Source organism: Mirounga leonina, unplaced genomic scaffold (assembly GCF_011800145.1).
Source record: "Mirounga leonina isolate KUSES-001 unplaced genomic scaffold, KU_Mleo_1.0 Mir_114, whole genome shotgun sequence".
Taxonomy (NCBI): Eukaryota; Metazoa; Chordata; class Mammalia; order Carnivora; family Phocidae; genus Mirounga; species Mirounga leonina.
This window is the reverse complement of record NW_023270265.1, coordinates 20,120,518-20,144,540: the sequence shown is the minus strand read 5'-3', so window position 1 is coordinate 20,144,540 and position 24,023 is coordinate 20,120,518. Positions and strand designations below refer to the sequence as shown.

The window sequence follows — 24,023 nt, the reverse complement described above, 5'->3', positions numbered from 1 at the left end:
GGCATTTAGCCCATTTACATTCAGGGTAACTATTGAAAGATATGAATTTAGTGCCATTGTATTGCCTGTAAGGTGACTGTTACTGTATATTGTCTGTGTTTCTTTCTGGTCTATGTTGCTTTTAGGCTCTCTCTTTGCTTAGAGGACCCCTTTCAATATTTCTTGTAGGGCTGGTTTTGTGTTTGCAAATTCCTTTAGTTTTTGTTTGTCCTGGAAGCTTTTTATCTCTCCTTCTATTTTCAATGACAGCTGAGCTGGATATAGTATTCTTGGCTGCATATTTTTCTCATTTAGTGCTCTGAATATATCATGCCAGTCCTTTCTGGCCTGACAGGTCTCTGTGGATAGGTCTGTTGCCAGTCTAATGTTTCTACCCTTGTAGGTTACAGATCTCTTGTCCCGAGCTGCTTTCAGGATTTTCTCTTTGTCTCTGAGACTCGTAAGTTTTACTATTAGATGTCGGGGTGTTGACCAATTTTTATTGATTTTGAGAGGGGTTCTCTGTGCCTTCTGGATTTTGATGACTGTTTCTTTCCCCAAATTAGGGAAGTTCTCTGCTATAATTAGCTCCAGTATACCTTCTGCCCCTCTCTCTCTTTCTTCTTCTTCTAAGATCCCAATTATTCTAATGTTGTTTCGTCTTATGGTATTGCTTATCTCTCGAATTCTGCCCTCATGATCCAGTAGTAGTTTTTCTCTGCTTCTTTATTTTCCATCATTTGGTCTTCTATATCACTGATTCTCTCTTCTGCCTCATCCTAGCAGTTAGCACCCCCATTTTTTATTGCACCTCATTAATAGCCTTTTTGATTTCGACTTGGTTAGATTTTAGTTCTTTTATTTCTCCAGAAGGGATTTCTCTAATAACTTCCATGCTTTTTTCAAGCCCAGCTAGTATCTTTAAAGTGATGATTCTGAACTCTAGATCCGACATCATACTAATGTCCATGTTGAGTAGGTCCCTGGCAGTTGGTACTACCTCTTGTTCTTTTTGTTGAGGTGATTTTTTCTGTCTTGTCATTTTGTCCAGAGGAGAAAAGATGAATGAGAGAACAAAATGCTAACAGGGTAACAACGTCCCCAGAAAATATACTCTAAACAAATCAGAAAAGACCTGAAGCTGGAGGAAAAGAAAGGGAAAGAAAGAAAAAAGAAAAAGATAAAAACAAACAAAACCAGAAAAAACAAAACCAGAATATGATCAAATATGATCAGGCTGGTGCATAGATCAGTGCCATACACTAGATTTTGGGTGTATTTTGGTCTGTTAGAGGAAAGTGCCTCCCAAAATTTTAAAGAAAGAAAAACTTATGTATGTACAAAAATATGGGTTGATATGATGAAGGGATGGAATATGACTTTAAAGATGAAAATTATAAAAAATATTATAAAAGGAATTGATAAGTTGTTTGGAAAAAAGAAAGAAGAGGATTAAAAAAAAAAAGGAATGTGATCAGGCAGGAGACTAGAACAAAGCCATACACTAGAGATTTAGGGTATATTTTGATCTGTTAGAAGAAACTGTATCTCAAAATTTTAAAGAGAGAACAACTTATATATATATGCCAAAAATAAGGGTAACTACTATGAAGGGATAGAATATGACTCAAAATGAAAAATAAAATTTTTTTTAAAAAAGGGATTGATAAGATGTTAGTTGAAAAAGGGAAAAAGAAAAATGCAAAAAAAAAAAAAAAAGACAGTTAAAATTTAAAAAAATGAACTTTGAAAGACTAAAGAATCATGGTAAAAAAAGCCATGGATTCTATGTGCAGTATTCTCCTAGCGCTGGAGTTTTGCAGTTCTCATTGATCGGTAAACTTGGTCTTGGCTGGCTGTTCTCGCTGATATTCTGGGGGAGGGGCCTGTTGCCGTGGTTCCCAATGTCTTTGCCTGCGGCGGAATTGCCCCGCCCTTGCCTGGTCCAGGCTAAGTAATCTGCTGGGGTTTGCTCTAGGGAGCTTTTGTTCTCCTGCAAGCTTTCCCTACAGCTTTGGGGGAGGAGAGTGAAAATGGCGGTCTCCCAGTCTCTGCCCTGGAGGAGCGGAGAACTCAGGGCCCCGCTCCTCTGTGAGCCCCCAGAGAAAAGCAGTCAATCACTCCCGTCTCCCTGGTCTCTGGCTGCACTCCATGCTCACCGGCCTGTGACCGAGAGTTTCTATTTCTGGCACCCGACTAGGTGTGGAGTCTCCTAACCCAGCAGATCCCTGTGGTGCGCTTCTGCGCCGCTCCTCCGGGGGGAGGAAGGTGAGTCTCCCTGGATCTGCCGCTTGTTGGGTCCCTGCTGGAGGAGCAGTGGCCCGACTGTGCCGCGGATCAGGGTTTATGGCAACCCTGAGCTGAGAGCCCGCGCGTGGGCTCCGTCTCTGCAGCCGGTTTCCCCGCTCCCATACCTGGGAGCTCTGCTGCACTCAGGCACCCCCGGTCTTTCTGTGACCCGAGGGTCCTGAGACCACACTGTCCCACGAGGGTTCCACCCCCTGCTTAGCCACCGGAGCGATGTCCCTCAGCGGAGCAGACTTCTAAAGTTCCGATTTTGTGCTCCGTTGCTCTGTCACTTGCCAGAAGCGGCAGATGGAGGCCCCCTCCCCCACCGTTTATCCTCCCGAATATCACCTCGGATTCATTTCTCCGCACGTCCTACCTTCCAGAAAGTGGTCGCTTTTCTGTTCAGAGAGTTGTTGCTTTTCTTTTCTTCCATCTCCTGTTGAGTTTGTAGGTGTTCAGAATGGTTTGATCCCTATACAGCTGAATTCCTCGAGAGGAAGGTGTTCTGGTAAAAGCAAACTGAATTTTTCCTTCCCTTATTTTCCATATATTTTAACACGAAAAGTAAAGGTTTTATTGAAGATAATAATATGCCTATTTATGCCCCTTCTGATTTACCTTTAAATCTTGGACGTCTATCAGTCTTTAAGGAGCAGGCAGATCTACTTCTTTTATCTTCCAGGTAAGAAGAAAATATGCTAGCATAGGGTCATTTTTCCTCTGTAGTCTCAGATGTTTGGAGCTTTACCCGATTAGTCTATTGGCCAATTGATGATAAGAGGCTATTTTTGTCTCTTGTATGATCCCCAACATAGACAAAAATAGCATATACTCTTAGTCTCAAAAATATACATAATCCCAGACTCTGGAACATCTCTTCCTTGCACTAATACCAGACAGTACTCCTACAGAATTCTGTGTGCTAACAGTCTCTTCCCATCTTGGTAACTCAGCTTTCCTAGAGAGGAAAGGAGAGGACTACTTCACCAGATTATAAAAATTACTTGGGATCCTTCCCACTTTTTGTTTGTATATACTTTTTCTTTCTTTCTTTTTTTTCTGCCTTCATAGTTTAGCCCAGGTGTCTTATTTGTATCAGGACTTCACAGGTTTTTTTTCTCATTGGTAATTGTCATCCCCTGTGTTCTGAGCATGTGCATATCAGACCCATGAGTTCTAGCTCTGTCCTATCTTTGAATCATCAGGTTGAGCAATGTTTGGCTTGGTCCTATAATAACCTTTACACAACCTCACATCTTACTTTAGTAAATATTTCTGAAATATGTGGGGAAGTGGTTATTGGTAATTAAAAACCCATTCTAGGTCAGCCCACTGACCAGCTCATCACCCAGCCTATCCTGTCTCAAATACCCATCCATCCCAGGTGCTCTCCTAGATCAAATAGGACTCCACAGAAACAATATTGTTAGCATTTCTCTAACAAGAATGAGGGGTAAGAGGGAAGAGAGGAATTAATACCCTGTAGATGAGCTATAAAAAAAGTTTTCTCCAGATATTTTTTTATCTGATGTTGTATTATATGGGTTTGCTTGATATTGTTCTTTATTCTTTAAAAAAAAAAAAAGCCACAATGCAAGAATTAATACTTTTTTTTCTTTTTAGTTTCCAAGAGAGGACTTACAGCAAGATGAATAATCCAGCTATCAAGAGACTAGGAAATCACATTATCAAATCTCCCGAAGACAAGCGAGAATACCGTGGGCTAGAGCTGGCCAATGGTATCAAAGTACTTCTCATCAGTGATCCGACCACGGATAAGTCATCAGCAGCACTTGATGTGCACATAGGTACAATTTAAATTGTGAATTGAGCTTGGTTCTGTTTTCTTGATCTAATGTTGAGATTTATTAGAACTCTCCATGTGTGTGCAAATAGACTTCCTAGTTACAGTTTGATCTACCCTACTTTGTACAATAGCCCTGCACAGCTATTGGCAATCTACATTTGTCAAAATCAAATAATCTTACATTTATTTACCAAGACATTTTGTTAGTTTCTCAGCTAAGGTGACCTAGCAGCAACGAAATTAATTCTAATCCTTTAGTTAGCAGTGGTAATGCTTTCGCTTTTGTACACTTTTGGTACACTAGGAAATAATCATATTTTCTAGACTCTTGTGTGCACATTTCCTTTTAAATTTAATGTGGCTTTAATCAGTTGATTCTTACCTGTATGTACATAGGTGTGTTTCTTTTTTTCCTCTCTGAAAAGCTTTTATTTAACTCAGTGGCATTTTAAAATTGAGGAAATAAGGTAATAACCATCATGTATTGAACAAATAATTATTGCCAAGTACAGCATAGTGCATTTTGCAAATATCATTTGATTTGAGTTCGCACAGCTCTCTAGAGTAGATATATATAGAAAAAGTGACTGCGGCAAGATAAGGTATTGTGCTCACAGTTTCACAGTCAGCAGAGCTGGTAACCCTAAACCTACACTCTTAGCACTACACTGTATTATCTCCTGCAATAAAATGTCAGAGCTAGAACGTTCTAGCTCTTATAAAACAGTGAATTCAACCCTTTCTTTTCCTCCAGTGTGATGTGTGAGGAAACTAATGTCCAGAGAGTTTAAGTAATCTGCCCAAAGTCACCAACTAATTAATATCAAAAGCTAAGGCTAGAATCGAAACAGTACCCTTTTAGAGCAGCCTGTGCCTAACTTTCTCTGACTGTGTGGTTGGAGTTGTCATGTTAATGGAAGTTCCACATCATCTGCAATCCATCTGTATTTTATAACTTTCAACATAAAAAAAAGATTTGTGGTATGTATTTTTTTCTTTCAGGTTCATTGTCAGATCCGCCAAATATTGCTGGCTTAAGTCATTTTTGTGAACATATGCTATTTTTGGGAACAAAGAAATACCCTAAAGAAAATGAATACAGCCAGTTTCTCAGTGAGCACGCAGGAAGTTCAAATGCCTTTACTAGCGGAGAACATACCAATTACTATTTCGATGTTTCCCACGAACACCTAGAAGGTGCCCTAGACAGGTAATGCTGAATACCGTATGAATTTTCCAACTTTGTGCACTTTATTACATTAATAGTAGTAACAGTTACTATTTTTACAAAGATGTCGTCACAGCTTTATAGCTTAACAAAAAGTATTTTAACCAGTATTTCCCCCTGTGTTTTATAAAAAAGAAAAAAATAATGGGTGATATTATATATTTTGTGGTAGAGGAAAAATAATGGCGTGACTTTAAACCAGTCTTTAGCCCTACATATTTTATTGACTTATAAAATTCTCACCAGCTCTCCCCATTCTAACTGGTATTCCATATAAAGCATGTCATGAAGAATAAACTAGTAGTGTCATGGATTTCTTTTCAAACATGCTCCTATTCCAGAATGCTATAGTTACTCTAGTCTCAGGGTTACTTAGTGGATATAGAATTTTTTTTTTAATTGAAGTATAATAGACATTGTATTAGTTTCAGGTATATAACATAATGATTCAATATTTGTATACATTAGAAAATGATCACCATTATAAGTCTAGATACCATCTGTCATCATACAAAATTACAAAAAATTTTTTTCTTATGAGAACTTTTAAGATTTACTCTTTTGCAACTTTCAAGTTTGCAATGCCTTATTATGGACTATAGTTACCATGCCATACATTATATCCCCAGTGACTTTTCTAACTGGAAGTTTGTATCTCTTGACTCCTTTCACTCACCTCCTACATCCCCTTTCTTTTGACAACTGCCAGTCTGTTCTCTGTATTTATGGGTTTTGTTTTGTTTTTTTACATTCCACCTATACATGAGATCATATTTGTCTTTCTCTGTCTGACCTATTTCATTTAGCATGATACCCCTAGGTCCATCCATGTTGTTGCAAATGGTAAGATTGCATTCTTTTTTTTTTTTTTTTTTTTTACAGCTGAGTAATACTCCGTTGTGTATATACACTGCATTTTCTTTATCCATTCGTCCATCTATGGACATTTTGGTTGTTTTCATATCTTGGCTATTGTAAATAATGCTGCAGTGAACATAGGAGTGCTTATATCTTTTCAAATTAGTGTTTTTTTTCCCTTTGGATATACACCCAGAAGTGGAATTGCTGGATCATATGGTTGTTTTAGTTTTAATTTTTTGAGGGTTGTTGTCCACAGTGTCAGCACCAATTTACATTCCCACCAACACAGGGGTTCCTTTATCTCCACATTCTTGCCGACACTTGTTATTTCTTGTCTTTTTGATAATAGCCATTCTGGCTGGTGTGAGGTGATATCTCATTGTGTGACACAGAATGTTTTGACCAGCTGTTTCAACCCTGGGGACGTTTTGTGAAAGTATTTTCTGGGGCAAGCTCCATTAGGCCGATTTAATTTCTTGGTCAATTTTCTACACAGCTAACAATTTGTAATTTTTTTGTCATATTAGTGATTTGACTCATTATCCAAAGTGTAATTTTTCCTTGATAACTTTTTATAGTTTTCTCTATTGCCAAGAAGGTGTAATTCTGCAGCTTTTTGATGGGTCTGTAATGAATTTTGACTTAGCAGTTTTAGTAATAGCTTTATTTGCTTACTTATATTAATAATAGTCATCACATTTTTTAAAAAACCTAGTAGTTTGACTTTATTCCTTAGCGGAAAGAACATTAACAGGGAAGAGACATGGGTTTGGGATACATGGCTGGGTCATAGTAGCCTGTTTCTTACTTATTCTAGTTACGTTTCAGTCTTTAGGCAGCAGCTTTGAGGTGTAATCATCTTTTGTATGTATTCCCAGAAGACTTCCATTAATGAGTTCCCTGGGATCATACACTGAATTTAATTTCCTGCTTTACAAATGCTACAGCAGATGTTCATTATAATCTCTGTATGATGGAGGATGTCTGTTACTTGACTCAGAGGATTAAAAAAAAAAATACTTGTATAAGAGCATCTTCTTTTTTTTTAAGATTTATTTTAGAGAGAGAACATGTGCGTGGAGGGAGGGCAGAGGGAAAGGGAGAGAGAATCTTAAGCAGACACTGCACTCAGCGCAGCGATGGTCATGGGGCTCCATCTCACGACCCTGAGATCATGACCTGAGTCAAAACCAAGAGTCTGACACTCAATGGACTGTGCCACCCAGGCACCTCATAAGAGCATCTTTTTAAAATATTGATTATACTGTGTCGTTATCATGACCCTTTTACTTGGACCTATCCAGCTATGATATGTAGCTTTTAGGCACTTTTCCCAGCTTAAGCATATTGAGATAGGTAAAAGAGCTTACATGTCCAGAAATATCTGTATCTATGTATCTTTGATTATAGACTCCAGATAGATGGAGTTTTCCTTTGGATTGGTATGTGTAAAGTGCTTAGCACAGTATCGTATTTACTATGTGCATAAAATAAGTATCAAGTAGTGATTACAGTCTGTCTGGCAGCTGAACTGTGAGGTACAGTTGCTGAGATGTCTATAGATCCAGGAGCCTGTTAGGCCCTATTCAGACAGCCTCTGCTTATGGCTTCATCTGAATTCTGGATCTTGTTTTTATAAGATGAGGTCTAAAGTTTCTTAAGATTCACTATATGAAATCATGCTTTAAATTGCAACCTGATGGGGCGCCTGGGTGGCTCAGTTGGTTAAGCGACTGCCTTTGGCTCAGGTCATGATCCTGGAGTCCCTGGATCGAGTCCCGCATCGGGCTCCCTGCTCGGCAGGGAGTCTGCTTCTCCCTCTGACCCTCCCCCCTCTCATGTGCTCTCTCTCTATCTCATTCTCTCTCAAATAAATAAATAAAATCTTTATAAATAAATAAATAAATAAATAAATTGCAACCTGATGCAGGAGAGTTAACTTATAACTAAAGTTACTTTATTTTTTAAAAAAGATTTTATTTATTTATTTGAGAGAAAACATGAGTGGGGGCAGGGTGGGGGAGGCAGAGGGAGAAGCAGACTCCCTGCTGATCAGGGATCCTGATGCAGGCTCGATCCCAGGACCCTGGGATCATGTTCTGAGCTGAAGGCAGACGCTTAATCAACTGGGCCAGCCAGGTGTCCCCCTAAAGTTATTTTAGTTTAAACTTTGGTACTACTACTAAAGGATAGCCTCAAGAGAAGCATTTCATTACTTATGTTAGAGTTACATGCCATGTTATTTGTTGAATCACTGGTTATTAAAATTTTTAAATTCTCTTAATATTTTATAAAAGCCCATAATTGTGTCTTAGTCAAACTACTGTGTCATAGGATTTTCATTCCATTATTTTTTCCCCACTAGTTAAAGTTTGTTTTTCTCCATAAGAAGAAAAGATATTCAAATAGAGCCTTTAAAAAGTGGGTCACTTGGAGTGCCTGGGTGACTCAGTTGGTTAAGTGTCCGACTCTTGATCTCAGCTCAGGTCTTGATCTCATGGTCGTGAGTTTGAGCCCCATGTTGGACTCCACGCCCAGCGTGGCACCTACTTAAAAAGAAATTTTTAAAAATGTAGGTCACTTAGTTTGTCCTAAAATGTCTGAATCTTATTGCAGTTGCACCTAAAACTGTAAATTTAAGATTAATTTGCCCAAGAACTGTCACCTGCCTTTTCCTTTTTTGGAGAATTAGCCGTACATAAGAAGGAGTTTCATGACTTGCCAAATTGCATATCTTAAATAGATTGCTACAGTCTTTGTAAGTCTGCCTTGACTTTTTGCTGTTGTGATATTTTTACTTATATTAAGAAATATATATTTGGTTTTTCTGTCTATTCCTGGCCCATACCTCATAAAACCCTTGGAATTTCCTAAATGATGAGAGTATTAAAGGTGTCTTTTGGTATGTTAATAAGGTGACTTTGGGGAAGCCCTTAGGTAACCTGAGGGGGGCTGGTTTCCAGGGCAACTAGCCCTGTGATTGGAAGGTTGGAACTTTCACTCCTGTCCCTAGACCTTCCAGGAGTGGGAGGAGGGGCTGGAGTTCAGTCACCAATGGCTTGTGATTTAATCAGTCATGCTCAGGTAATGAAGCCTCCATAAAAACCCAAGAGGACAGGGTTTGCAGAACTTCTAGGTTGGTGAAAACATGGAGGTTGGGGAGAGTGGCCTCCATGCCTCTTCCTGTGTACCTTGCCCTGTGCATCCTTTCCATCTGGCTATTCCTGAATTACATCCTTTTATAATAAACTGGTAATCTAGTAAGTAAAACATTTCTCTGAGTCCTGTGAGCTGCTGTAGCAAAATAATTGAACCAGAGGGGGTGGTGGCAACCTCTGATCTGTAACCAGTTAGTTAGAAGCCCAGGTACAATGTGGACTTGGGATTGGCATTATAAGTGTGTCGACTGAGTGTATTTTCACTAATATCCCTGGGGTAGATTGATTTCTCTGAATTTACATATGTCCAGTATTTTTCTTCTGTTACTTAGAACTTATTTCGCATTTCTTTTCTCTTGGTAGCAATGGTAGTTTTTTTGGTTCTGTAGAATTCATATTTCTTATCTGTTAAGTTTCAAATATATTTTTTAAAGGCCACTCTTTTAAAATAACAGCTTTTGAATTGTTAATTATGTTTCACACCCTTAGGTTTGCACAGTTTTTCCTGTGCCCCTTATTTGATGAGAGTTGCAAAGACAGAGAGGTGAATGCAGTTGATTCAGAACATGAGAAGAATGTGATGAACGATGCCTGGAGACTCTTTCAGTTGGAAAAAGCTACGGGGAATCCCAAACATCCCTTCAGCAAATTTGGGACAGGTTTGTCAACAGCGGCTTTCATGCATTAGTTTTCTCTGACCTCATTTAAACCCATGGCCTCTTTTCACAGTATTGTATTTTACAGTTCAGATTAGAGGATTTTAGAACTCCCCATTCCTAGTACCCTGTTCTTTATAAACTTACAGTCCTGAGAAAAGGTTGTTCTATTGTTGGTACTCCCTGTTATTGCTTACCGTACCCCTGCACTTAATGTTATCTGTCTGGTCCCTGTGTAGGCATTTATATTTGTGGCTTGTGACCTGAAATGAGGCTGAAGCTTAGGTGTATGAGCTTCATGGAGAAAGTGATGGGTTATTAAGAAGAGTGATCCACTATGAAGCAAGTTTGTTGGATAAGAAGATATAAAATGGAATTCAGAGTTTAGAAGCAGTAAGAGTGAAGTCACTCTAACAGGTGACTAGCATTTTGGCTGGTAGTTCAAAAAGATATCATATGGGCTCTTGGCAATGGACTTCATACATAAAATTTGGGATGATATTCTCAAAATTATGGTAATAATGACCTAAGCAATTATTTAACCCTCTAGAGGACTACTCTGGCCATCATTCAAACAGGGGTCTGAATGTTTAAGGAGCACAGCAGTTAGAGGTGTGAATAGAGGTTAAGTAGCATTTCAAAGAGAGAACAGATCCTTGTATTCTGAAGTCTACTTTCCAAATAGAAGTGCTTTTTTTAATGCTCACTTCAAGGCTTGTTGAATTGTCTTGCTCCCATCACCTTCACCTCTACTCCCTACACATGCTTAGCATCCCTCACGGGAATGCCTCTGTGGGAGCTTGAACGCTGTAGAAGACACACTAGGTCCCTGCTCTCAGAGTGCTGCAGTCTCCTGGAAAGAGATTAGAGGTGGGGATGACAGGGAGTAGAATAACATCAATGTGGGGATTCTGATTTCATAATTGTACCCTTTTTCTTTATTCAATTTTTCATTAAAAAGTACATGTTTGATTTAAATATTTAAACAGTGCAAAAGTCCTTTTAAAAAAAAAAAGCAAAAACAAAAACTCTCTTTTCCTCATCTACTCCTGCCAGTCCCACTCACCAGATGTAATCATTGTTAACAGGTTGCTATGATTAAAATACTGGTTTAGGGATTATAAAATGGCATAAAAATAATAGATTGTTCAGTGCACTTACAAATTTATGCATCTTATATAACTTAATTTGGGAACGTTTTTTAAGACTATAAAGACAGCTTTCTTTCAGTTTGGATACCATTCCAGTATATCCCAACAGCAGCCAGGGAATTAGCATAGCTTTGCAGAATTAGAAGGAGTTTTGTTTTTTTTTTAAGTTTATTTATTTTTTAGTAATTGCTACACCCAACGGGCACAAACTCCATGACCCCAAGAGTAAGAGTCACATGCTCTTCTGACTGAGCCATCCAGGTGCCCTGAATTAGGCGTTTTTATTTACTTATTTAATTTATTTTTTAAAAAGGATTTATTATTTTAGAGAGAGAAAGAGGGAACAAGCAGGGGGAGGGGCAGAGGGAGAGGAAGAGAGAATTATAGGAGTTTTTAAACATTGTGACTAGAAGCAGTAATACTATATTCTTTAGACTTACCGTACTTGGCACTCAATGTCAACATCATTGCTAAGATGAATACTGTGGTCCCTAAAATGTCTATGTAATGCTGAGTTGTTTGAAGGTAGCTTTTGGGTGCACCTAGGTGGCTTAGTTGGTTAAGTATCCAACTCTTGATTTGGGGGCTCAGGTCATGATCTCAGGGTTGGGAGAGATTGAGTCCCATGTCAGGCTCTGTGCTGGTGTAGAGCCTACTTAAGATTCTCTCTCTCCCTCTCCCTCTGCTCCTCCCTGCCCCCCCCCCCCAAAAAGAAAGAAAGGTGGCTTTTGTAGAGAACGTCGGCATGCATGGTATATCAAGAAGGGGCTGTGAGTTGTAAAAAAAAACAGATTTCAAAATAATTACATCCAAATGGTTATTGTCCTTTAAGTAGTCTCTCTGGTAGGGTAGATTACTTACACCAACAATGCTGCTATTGTGCAGAACATGTTGGAGCTCCTCTTTGAGAGTTGCTTTCTTTTAAATAGCCTCACTGGTGACAGATCATAATCAGCATAATCAGGAAGCAGCCACAAATCTTCCAGAAATAAATCCGGTGAATAAGACGGGTGATATTACTTCTGGTCGCAAGCAAGGAACAATCTTAAAATGTTCTAGAGGAAGGTTTTAGGAGTGATGGGTGAAGAGAAACATTGAATGGTCATATATGTGTGGATGGATTCTGAGGGCATGCTTGTTTTTAATAAACCACCAACAAGGCTGGGCAGTTAGTGAAGTATGAGGTAATATAAACAGTTAAGAGATGACTAAGCCAGACTCAGTACTAAAGTACAGAAAATGTGATAGAAGTAATACAAATGCCAAGTTACCTTCTGATTTTGGAAGTATAGTTTCTAGGGGCGCCTGGGTGGTTCAGTCAGTTAAGTGTCCAACTCTTGGTTTGGGCTCAGATCATGATCTCAGGGTCGTGAGATTGAACCCCGCATCAGGCTCCGTGTTCAGCAGGGAACTCAGTTTATTTGAGATTCTCTCCCGCTGACCCTCCCCCTACTCATGCAGGCACACGCACTCACATGCACGCTCGCTCTCTCTAAAATAATCTTTTTAAAAAAATGATTTTTAAAAGAAGTATAAACTAACATTGAACTTTTTGGAGTAGAGGTTCTGTCCATTTTTAAGGTCACAGATATGTTTGGAAACATGATGGAAGCTGTATACCCTCACCCTAGAAATACACATATAACATTTTGTAGAAGTGATCCTTGAAAAAGAATCCTTGTCAGAAATTTATAGTTTACTTTTTTACTTTTAGTGACTTCAGATGTTTCTGTGAATGTGGGTCATTTTCTCCATCAAGGGATTAGGACTTATTATGTTAATAATAATAATAATGCTTAAAATATTAAAATAAATTTAAAACATTTTTTATTTTTTTAAAAAGATTTTATTTATTTGACAGCGAGAAAGGGAACACAAGCAGGGGGAGTAGGGAGAGGGAGAAGCAGGCTTCCCGCTGAGCAGGGAGCCCAATGCGGGGCTCAATACCAGGACCCTGGGATCACGACCTGAGCGGAAGGCAGACTCTTAACGACTGAGCCACCCAGGTGCCCCTAAAACATTATTACTTAGATAAAGATAACAGGAAAAGCTGAGTATTTTTAAATGAACAAAAGCATTGTGCTATTTATTTTTAAGAAAACCTTACAGTAAGATGTTTAGCCTTTATAGTGGTTTTTCATGCTTCAAAATAGTATAGATCAGTTGCTTTCAAACTTTTTTGTATACAATACACTGTAAGAAGCATGTTTTACTTAGCAACTCAGAGCACATATATGTGTGTTTGTGTAAGCAGCTAAAATGAAAGTTTTACTAAACAATATCTAATATCTTGGTCCCTCTGTTATATTCTTTCTTAAAAAAAAAAAATTCTGGTCTGCCAGTACATGAAATTTATTTCATTATAATCAATAGGTCCCAACCCAGGTGTTAGGCAGTCATTTTGGTGGGCTTAGAAAAAGCATCTGTTAAAGCTTAGCACTTGTTCATGAACAAAAACAGCAGGAGGGGTTCCTGGGTGGCTCAGTTGATCAAGTGTCCCGATTCTTGATTTCGACTCAGGTCATGATCTCAGGGTCCTGAGATCAAGCCCCACTGGGCGTGGAGCCTGCTTAAGATTCTCTCTCTCTTCCTCTCCCTCTGCCCTCCCTCCCCATCCCAGCTCGTGTGCGTGCACATGTGCATGCACGTGTTCTCTCTCCAAAAACAAACAACAACAAACTCTTGAGCCAATAAAACCCTGCACCAAACATAATTAATGATGGGGTTTCAAAAGGATTTCCATTGAAAGGCAAAAACAAAACAGGAATACTGTGTAATCACTTTTTCGTTCAGCTACCATATTATAGTTACTAATCATTGCAATAAGGGAAGGCAATGTGATATGTAAGAGGTAGAAAGGAAGCAAAAGAAGACTTACTCCATGATTGTCTGCATAAAAATATTCAAGCAAATCTTTAGATCAATCATTAAAAATAAGATAATTCGTCAAGGTTGCCAAAAGACAAGAAACACTAAAATTGCATTCTTTTATCAATAGTAATCAATTAGAAAAACGTTACAGGAAAAGTGATTTCACTTACAGTATAAAAATATCTATAAGGTATTTAGAAATAAATCTAACAAGAGGTACAAGAAATATATAGTGCATATGAAAGAATACCTGAGTAAGTGGGAAGATAAACCATGTTCATGAATGGATAAACTCAGCATCACACAGACGTAAGTTCACAAATTTATCTTAATCCAATGCAGTGCCAGTTGAAAGCCCTAGTTTTGTTTTGTTTTGTTTGTTTGTTTGAGGAACCTGATAATCTGATTATAAAATTAGTAAGAAAGAGGGGTGCCTGGGTGGCTCAGTTGGTTGAGCATCCGACTATTGGTTTCAGGTCAGATCATCATCTCAGGGTTGTGAGATTGAGCCCAATGGCAGGCTCCCTGCTCAATGGGGAATCTGCTTGAGATTCTTTCTCTCCCTCTTTCTCTGCCCCCCCCATCCCCCCCGCTTGTGCGTGCTCATGCTGTCTCTCTAAAATAAATAAATCTTAAAAAAAAAAATTAGAAAAAGTAAAGGGCCAAGAATAGCAAAGATGCTTTTGAAGAACAACAAAGAAAGGACTAATTCTACCAGATACCAACACTTACTATTAAGATCTTATTGTTACAGTAGTGGAACTGGTGTAAGAATACAGGAAGATAACAGATTATAGGCCCTAGAAATATACCTACACATATATGGAAATTTGACCTAAGACAGAGGTATGTTACAAGAGGTGAAGAAAGGGGAATTACCCGTGTAGAAATAAGTAAAATTAGATGCTCATCTCATACCATACACAAAGATAAATTCCAGGTCAATTAGACCTAATTATGGAAAGAAAACTTCACAACTTGTAGAAGAAAATACAGATTTTTTTTCATCTTAAGAAAAGTGTTCTTAAAAGGGGAAAAAAAAAAGAGACAAACCAAAAAACAGATTATTAACTATAGAGAACAAACTGGAATTGATGATTACCAGAGGGGAGTTGGGTGGGGATGGGTGAAATAGGTGAAGGGGATTAAGTATACACTTACCATGAAAAACACTGAGTAATGTACAGAATTGTTGAATCACTATACTGTACACCTGAAACTAATATAACCCTTTATTTTATTTATTTATTTTTAAAGACTTTATTTATTTATTCATGAGAGAGAGAGAGAGAGAGGCAGAGGGAGAAGCAGGCTCCCAAGGAGCAGGGAGCCCAATGCGGGACTTGATCCCAGGACCCCGGGACCATGACCTGAGCCGAAGGCAGACGCTTAACGACTGAGCCACCCAGGTGCCCTAATATAACCCTTTATGTTAACTATATTGGAATTAAAATTTTTTAAAGTGTTATTAAGCACACAAAGCACAAATCATATCTTTTAGAGATAAAGATAAGTCATAGGTTTAAAGATAAATTTGACTTCATTAAAATGTTAAATTTCTGGGGGCGCCTGGGTGGCTCATTCGTTAAGCGTCTGCCTTCAGCTCACTCAGGTCATGGTCCCAGGGTCCTGGGATTGAGCCCCACATCGGGCTCCCTGCTCGGCGGGAAGCCTGCTTCTCCCTCACCCACTCCCCCTGCTTATGTTCCCTCTCGCTGTGTCTCTCTCTGTCAAATAAATAAATAAAATCTTTAAAAAAAAAAAAAAGAAAAAGCCCCGATAGTTTTTTTTTATTATTATTATTATTTTTAAAGATTTTATTTATTTATTTGACAGAGAGATAGCAAGAGCAGGAACACAAGCAGGGGGAGTGGGAGAGGGAGAAGCAGGCTTCCCGCCGAGCAGGGAGCCCGATGTGGGACTCGATCCCGGGACTCTGGGATCATGACCTGAGCCGAAGGCAGACGCTTAACGACTGAGCCACCCAGGCGCCCAGTTTTATTATTTTTTTAAAGATTTTATTTATTTGAGAGAGAGAGAGAGAGAACACGTGCACTAGCAGGGGGGAGGGGCAGAGGGAGAAGGAGAAGCAGGCTCCAACTTAGGGCTTGAACTCCCGACCCTGAGATCAAGACCTGAGCTGACATCAAGAGTGGGACACTCAACCGACTGAGCCACCCAGGTGCCCCTTGTTATTTTATTTTTTAATTTTTAATTTTATTTTTCCCTGATTTTAATGATTTGAACATCTTTTTAATGTTTACTTGAATACCCTCTTCTGTAAACTCCATATTCATATCCTTTGCCTATTTCTCTAATGAGCTGTTTTATCTTTTACTTATTCACTTACAGAAGTTTTTATGTTATATGCTTTGCAAATCTCTTCACTGGGTGTGTGGATTATCTTTTGCTTTTAGGTCTACTGAACAGAAATTTAAATTTTTTTTTTTTAAAGATTTTTTTATTTATTTGACAGAGAGAGACACAGCGAGAGAGGAAACACAAGCAGGGGCAGAGGCAGAGAGAGAAGCAGGCTTCCCGCGGAGCAGGGAGCCTGATGCGGGGCTCGATCCCAGGACCCTGGGAACATGACCTGAGCCAAAGGCAGATGCTTAACGACTGAGCCACCCAGGCGCCCCTAAATTTTTTTTTTTAAAGATTTTATTTATTTATTTGACAGAGAGAGACACAGCGAGAGGGAACAAGAGAGAAACAACTTTAGTCATTGTGCACGAGGGAACATATACAAGAATGCTCAAGAAGCATTTTTTGAGCTAGTGAAAAGTAGGAAATGACTTAAAATGACTGTCAACAGTTGAATAAATTAATATATTTTGGTCTGTTAATACAGTGGAATATTCTATAAAAGTTAGAATGAGTGAACTAGGGCTCCTGGGTGGCTCAGTCATTAAGCGATCTGGGATTGAGCCCCCATCAGGCTCCCTGCTCCGCAGGAAGCCTACTTCTCCCTCTCCCACTCCCCCCTGCTTGTATTGCCTCTCTTGCTATGTCTCTCTAAATTCAAACGGAAGTCTCCTGAAGGGTAGGTAGGATTGTCTTAAGCAGAAGGAGAACCATTAAAGAGGAAAACTATTATTTATTGTATGAGTATTAAACACCACACACTGGGTGGGTATTCTACCTAATAAGATTTCACTTAACCTTCACCACCAATACTGAAATTTCATCACACCCTTTGACAGATGCCGAAACGAACTGAGAGAGGGCATGAAGGGAGAGGGAAGTAGGGGGATAATAGAAGTTTCTGTATAGGTTAGAAGATTTGATATCAAGTGGTCTTGACTCAGAGCCTGTGTTCTTTGCCATAATGTTAACTTGGCCCCCAAAACTGTGACAAGAAGAAAAAACTAAGGAATGAGCCCAGTGTGTTTTAGAGCACATGACTTAGAATCATTTAGTTGCAACAAAGGACACTTTTCCATAGGAAGAGGAAGGAACAGAGCAGGAAAATGGATTAGAACTGAAAAATATGAAATATAAACCAGAAGGTATTTGAATGACTCCTGATCTTGGGATGATGATAATGACACAAAATCAGACCCTGATAACAGTAGATAATGAGTCTTTTAAGAAACAACAAAAATAACATTATTACTAATCTCCAATATCTAGTTTTCAAATTTCTAATTGTCTCATAAAAAATATATAATTTTTAAGTTTATTTGGATTAGGGTCCACATAATGTTGAAATGTTAGCAATTGATAGGTCTTTAAATATCTTTTGGTCTGTAGGTATAGTTTCATCCTTCATCTCCTTTCCCTTACCCCCCTATAATTTATTTATTGAAGGATTAGGTTGGTTGCTGTATAGCACTTTTCATAGCCCAGATTTTCCTTCATGCATCCCAACAATGTAGTTTAACATATTCCTCTGACCTCTGTCACAATTTCCACAAATTGGCAGTTGGGGTTTTTTGGACAAGACTTCATAGGTGGTGATGTGTTCTTCCATTAGGGGCATATAAGGTCTAGTTGTCTCTCTATTTGTAGTGTTGCAACCATTGATCCTCAATGCATCGCCTCCCTAATTCTAATTTGGTTATTTCTCCTCCTATTTGAATAGTAGTTGTTATAGGAAAGGCAGGACAAATGCTTGATTCATTCCCTTCATTTACAGTTTTCAGAATAATGAGTTGGTTCCCTAGCATCCTTGAATGATGACTCATTTGTTTGGACATTACAAATATTTGATATGTTTCAGCCCACTTAGTCATTTAATATTTCCTGAGTTTTTCCATGGATGTTGTTACTGTCTTGTTTTTTTCCTTGCTAGGATATGTGTCTCTGGAAAACTAGAAATTTACGGAAATCCAGAACTGGATTAATCAAGTGTACAGGTGCTTTATTAGGGCCTTTGCGAGGTTTTCACTTACAGTCCTGTGTCATAACTTGCATCTTGTACTTGAATGTACTAACCCAGGGGCAGGAGAATTGCCCTTTTTAATTCTGTAGGAAAAATCATATGTGTCTCAAAAGGCTTTGGTCTCTTCCAGAATTTTTAGAAGATTTTACAGCAGGAAGAAAGAACTTTTTTAGAAAAAAAGATTTATAATACAGTCAGTTCTTGAACAGTGTGGGAGTTGCACAGTCCCCTGTCGGAGCCAGCCAGGTTGCCCCTCTTGTGTAACTTTTGACTCCCTAAAAACTTAACTACTAATAGCCTATGTGGACCAGAAGCCTTACCGATAACATAAACAATCAGTTAACACAGATTTTGTATGTTGTATGTATTGTATACTGTATTCTTAAAGTAAGCTAGAAAAAAAATGTTAAAATCATAAGAGAAAGTACATTTATAGTATTTAATTGTATTTATTTACACACGTACTGTATTTATTGAAAAAAAGTCCACATAAGAGTGGATCTGTGAAGTTCAAACCCATGTTGTTCAGGGGTCAACTGTAATTTCAAGTAACTAGCTTTAGATAATACTAACTTTTAGAATCTTGGGTTTTCAGAGAACATTTAAGATTTTCATGGTTATAACTGTCAAGTTGACCTTTCCTTGAAAACCTTATGAGACATACGGTCAGAGACAGCTTTAGATTCTAAAACAGATTTCTAAAACTTCAAACTCAGTCTTTCCTACAATGTAAGGAATATATTCCTGGCTTCAGAAATTTCCAGGAAAATCAGTATTTGTATCAGTACGAGTTTGTAAGCTTTTCTCTTTTTAATAGAATTTAAAGTAGTTGTTACAGTGAAAGTATAAGATTGTATTTACTGAGTTTTATAGTTTACAAAACCTTTTTCATCTCCATTATCACTTTTCATCAGCTTCACAACAACCCAGGTTAATATTAAATAATTATGGTCTGACAGGGGCTGTGCTAAGCCTTTACACGGACTATTCATTTAATCCTAGCAATCCGTGAGGTTGGTTCTCTTATTATTCTTAGTTACAAATAAGGAAGCTGGGGCCTAGTGAGGTTAAGAAACTTGCCTGTGTCTCACAGCTGGGAGACAGAGGAGTCAGGGATTGAGCCCCAGCTCTTAACAACTGGGCATGTATCCATATTGCCCCTATTTTGCAGATCAAATAAGTGACCCCTTGGAGATATTGAGAGGCTTTTCCAAGGTTGCTTAATTGATACGTGATGGAGTCAGGACAAGAAACCCTGACTCTCCCATCTGCCAAGCCAGTGTGCTCTCCAGCGGGCCCAGAGTGGAAGTGTCCCAGTCAGCAGCCCTGATGTCCTCAGGCCACTGCTGGAGCTCCCTGGAATGGTAACAGAGCCAGAAAGGTAGGCGTCAGGGTTTTGGTGGCGGCATTTCAGTTTGCTAGGAATGACCTCGCTGAGTTAGCACTAAATTAGGACAGAATGTGTCTAGAGACTGAACTGGTTGATATTTGGTATCCCAGCCATATTCACATTGTTCTCCATGCATGGATTCTTAGGTAGAGGAAAGTCTTCTAGACCATTTACTGAGCTTTCTTCTCTACTTCAGTGCCATGGTTTCTGTGATATTGTCAGAAGCCACGTTTCCTTCCTACAGTTCACATCGTAACAGCAGTAGCTGCTGTTTATTGTGTTTATTTTGTTAATACATCAAGTATTCTATTGAATACGTTAACATTTTTACAGATTTATTATGTCATAAAAGAGGTTCAGAAGCATTTGCCAGATCATTCTCTACATAGTACTTAAAGACACAGAGCGTTACAAATACAGCTTGAGCATCTGATGTACTCTTATCCACTTGCATTTTCCCCCCTGCTTCTGGGACATAACCACCACCTTAAGTTTGGTGACTGTCAAGTCTTACGTGTTGTTTTTTTTTTTTAAATATCGCTAGTCATAGGTGCCTCGTTAGCGCGTTAGGTAGCGCGTCAGTCTCATAAATATCACTAGTCATATATTTACCAATAAGGAATATGTTGTATAGTTTTTAGTTTTACAAAAATGGTATTTTATTGTGAGTAATCTCTGCCACTTGTATTTTTTCATTCACCATTATATTTGTAAGAGTTGGTGAATGTACCTCTGGTGAGTTTTTAAATTTTCATTGCTGCTATTTGAATAATTCATTGACTATATCACTGTTTATCTGTTTTCCTGTTATAGAATAGTGCTGCTGTGAGCAGTCTTGTACATGTGTCCTTCTGCACAGAGTTCTTTAGGGCACATGTATCCAGCAGTGGGATTACTGTGTAGTAGAGTATGTACCTCTTCACATTCAGTAGATACTGCCAAATTGTGGCTTATAGCAGTTGATTCAGCTTATACTTTCTCTTGCAGTGGCTGAGTTCTCATTTCTCTGCATCCCTAAACAGCAGTTGCTGTCTTCAGACTTTCGTATTTTTGCTGTTTATTGAATGTTAAATATTACTCGTAAGCTTTTTTATATGAATTTTTTTTCTAATTTGGTGTAAACCTACCAGTGTCAGAATCGAGATTGAGCCTAAGAGAAGTAAAGTAACTTGTTTAAGGTCATGCAGCCAGAAGATGGCTGAGGCTGGATTAGGGGAGAGCTCTGTGAACACCAAAGCCGGTACCTGTTCCTTCGCAGCTGTCTGCGCAAGGGTCTCTCACTCTACCTTGAGGTTGGTCTGCCACCAACACTAGCAGAGCCCAGTTGATGTAGGACTAATTACGGAGTTCTGTGCTTTATGTCCTGCTTTTCCTTTCATTTCCTCATCTCACTGTTTCTTGAGAAATTCCATTAGTAGCCTTCCTGTTTTTAGTAAACTCTTTTAAAGGATTTATTATAAAAGGATTAATAAACTTAACGGCAAGCCTGTTTGGCCCATTTGTTTTTTGGATTTTTAAAATTATTATGGGGCGCCTGGGTGGCTCAGGCGGTTAAGCATCTGCCTACAGCTCAGGTCGTGATCTCAGGGTCCTGGGATTGAGCCCTGCGTTGTGCTCCCTGCTCAGTGGGGAGTCTGCTTCTGTGTGCTCTCTCTCTCTCTCTCAAGTAAATAAATAGAAAGTCTTTTAAAAAAATAAAATTTGGGGGGCACCTGGGTGGCTCAGTCGTTAAGCGTCTGCCTTCGGCTCAGGTCTTGATCCCAGGGTCCTTGGATCAGGCCCCGCATTGGGCTCCCTGCTCGACGGCAAGCCTGCTTCTCCCTCTCCCACTTGCCCTGCTTGTGTTCCTGCTCTTGCTGTGTCTCTCCCTGTCAAATAAATAAATAAAAAATCTAAAAAATAAAATAAAATTTTTATTATATTTACAAAACAGTACCCATTTATTAGCTCCTAGTTTTATAGGTCTGAAGTCTGGCATGGCATGGAATTCTCTGCTCGGGGTATCACAAGGCTGAAACCAAGATATTGACGTCATAAAGTTCCCATTTGGGAAAAACATCTTCCAAGGTCATTCTTAATCATTGGCAAAATTCAGTTCCTTTTAGCCATAAGACTGAGATCACCATTTCCATGCTGGCTGTCAACCAGGGGCTGCTCTGAGCTCCTAAATGTCACCTGCATTCCTTGCTACATGGTCCCCTCTGGCCGTGATGGTGTGCTGGTCAGTTCTTTCTTACTCTTTGAATCTTTGACTTCTTCCTCTGCCACTTGCCAGGGAAAATGCTTTGTATATATATAGATTTATTATTTTAAAAACCAATTTGGCTGGCTCATCATACCTCATATCCATGTTTCTCTGTCAATGGATTGAGAGCTGACTGTCCTGATCCCAAGAGAGTCATAGTGGAGAACCTCTTCCTCTTTCTGAATTGGGTACCTCTGAGGATATGGAACTGCCATGCTGGGTTGTGTTCCCAAATGGACTGTAATTTCCTTCTGTCATCATATATGAAAGAATGAAAACATCTAGGCAGCGAAGACATGAATATGTAGATTCATAGAATAGTATCTATTTAGAGCTAAAAGCCACTTTTCAGAGCAAATGGGACTGAGCTTCCGTTTAGCAGTTTGGCCAGAGATCCCATATCATTAAATTTAGGGCCTCAGGTGAGCTAGATTGTTGTTGATAGTGGCTCCTTTGGCTCTTTTTTCCTTTTAACTTTGTGTTGTAAAGAATAGCAAATATGCCGAAAAGTGTGTGTGTGTGGTTCTGATAGATTATTGTTGTTGTTTTTACTTTTGCTGCTATTTGAAGAATCAAGTAGATGAATGTTCTGCTATTATTTATGTATGAATCACTGAGTTTTCGAAAACTGAGCACACCATGGAACCAGTGAAGAAACAGAGCATTACCTGCACCTCACTAGCCCTCTTTGTGCCCCTTTGTAGTCACTATCCATCCACTAAGGGTAACCTCTGTTCGACTTCTAGTAACGCAGGTTAGTTTTGCTTGTTTTTATGCTTTATTAAAAATGAAATGAAAAAGTGTATATTCTTTTGTGTCTGACTTCTCTCACTATACCTTGAGGTTGTGAACTTCATTTATATTGTTGTATATAAACAGTGGATTATTCATTCTCTTTGCTCGTCTAGTATTCTGTCACAGTTCTTTGGTTCATTTTAATATAGCATTGTGAGTGTTTTGCCATGATCTGTGTTTTAGTGTGTTTGGTGTATGATCCTACTTTATCTCTATTTTTACATTTATTTATTTTTTTAATTTTTTAAAGATTTATTTATTTTAGAAAGAGAGTACGTGCACGTGAGCGGGCGCATGTGGGCACAGGGGAGGGGCAGAGGCAGAGGGAGAGAAGCAAACTCCCCACTGAGCACAGAGCCACGAGATCATGACCTGAGCCTCATGCCCTGAACCGAAACCAAGAGTCAGATGCTCTGTCGACTGAACCACCCAGGCACCCCTATTTCTTATTTTTTAAATGGGCCTAAAGATAAAGGATAGGGACTAGAATGGTAGGATATTCAGGTGCATTAAAATTAAAGCAGAATATTCTAGAGCTGGCTAACCTGAGGGAACTTTTAAGTTCTAGATGGAGGCCATGATCTTGGTCTTCATAATCTTTGATCTGAGGGCTTTTTTTAAACCGAGAATATTGATCTGATTGTAAGTAGGCAAATCAGATGACATTTAGACTAAAAATCTGGTTTTGATCTCACACTATCACATTTATAGTCTATTGAAATAAAGCTTAATTTCTCCAAACTTGAGTGTCCTGGTGTGTCATTTAGTTCACATATTATAGAAATCTGAGCTTCGCAGTCTAAATAACTAAGGAAACTGTAAAGACTAATACCTCTGGAATGGAGGCTTTTAGAATCTTTAATTAGTAGAAAAGGAAGGCACCATCAGTACTCAAGTTTTACCTTAATATGAGTGAACTTCAAGTCATTACCCAGCAAAAAGTGCTTTTTCTTCAAGATTATATTTATTTATTTGAGAGAGAGAGAGTGAGCACAAGTGGGGGGCAGAAGCAGAGAGGGAGAGAGAGAGAGAGAAGCAGACTCCCTGCTGAGCAGAGAGCCTGATGCGGGATTCGGTCCCAGGACCTTGAGATCATGACCTGAGCCAAAGGCAGACGCTTAACTGACGGAGCCACCCAGGTGCCCCTCTTCTGGATACTTTTAAGAGCACCTGAATCCCTCAAGTAGAGTGAGGGCATATCTCAGGACC

At 39.0% G+C, this 24,023-nt stretch overlaps 1 protein-coding gene across 3 annotated transcripts in view; it reads left to right on the top strand.

Moving 5' to 3' along the window:
* Positions 1 to 24,023, top strand: part of IDE (insulin degrading enzyme) — a 107,001-nt gene that overhangs the window by 26,859 nt on the left and 56,119 nt on the right. For 2 of the 3 annotated variants that reach the window (XM_035025119.1, XM_035025111.1), the window contains exons 2-4: positions 3,892 to 4,076; positions 5,078 to 5,285; positions 9,812 to 9,981. In XM_035025119.1, coding sequence (XP_034881010.1) covers positions 3,892 to 4,076; positions 5,078 to 5,285; positions 9,812 to 9,981 — 563 coding nt within the window. Of the gene's footprint in view, positions 1 to 3,891; positions 4,077 to 5,077; positions 5,286 to 9,811; positions 9,982 to 21,669; positions 22,774 to 24,023 lie in introns of those variants that run through there. The other variant, XM_035025129.1, reaches the window with a different exon arrangement.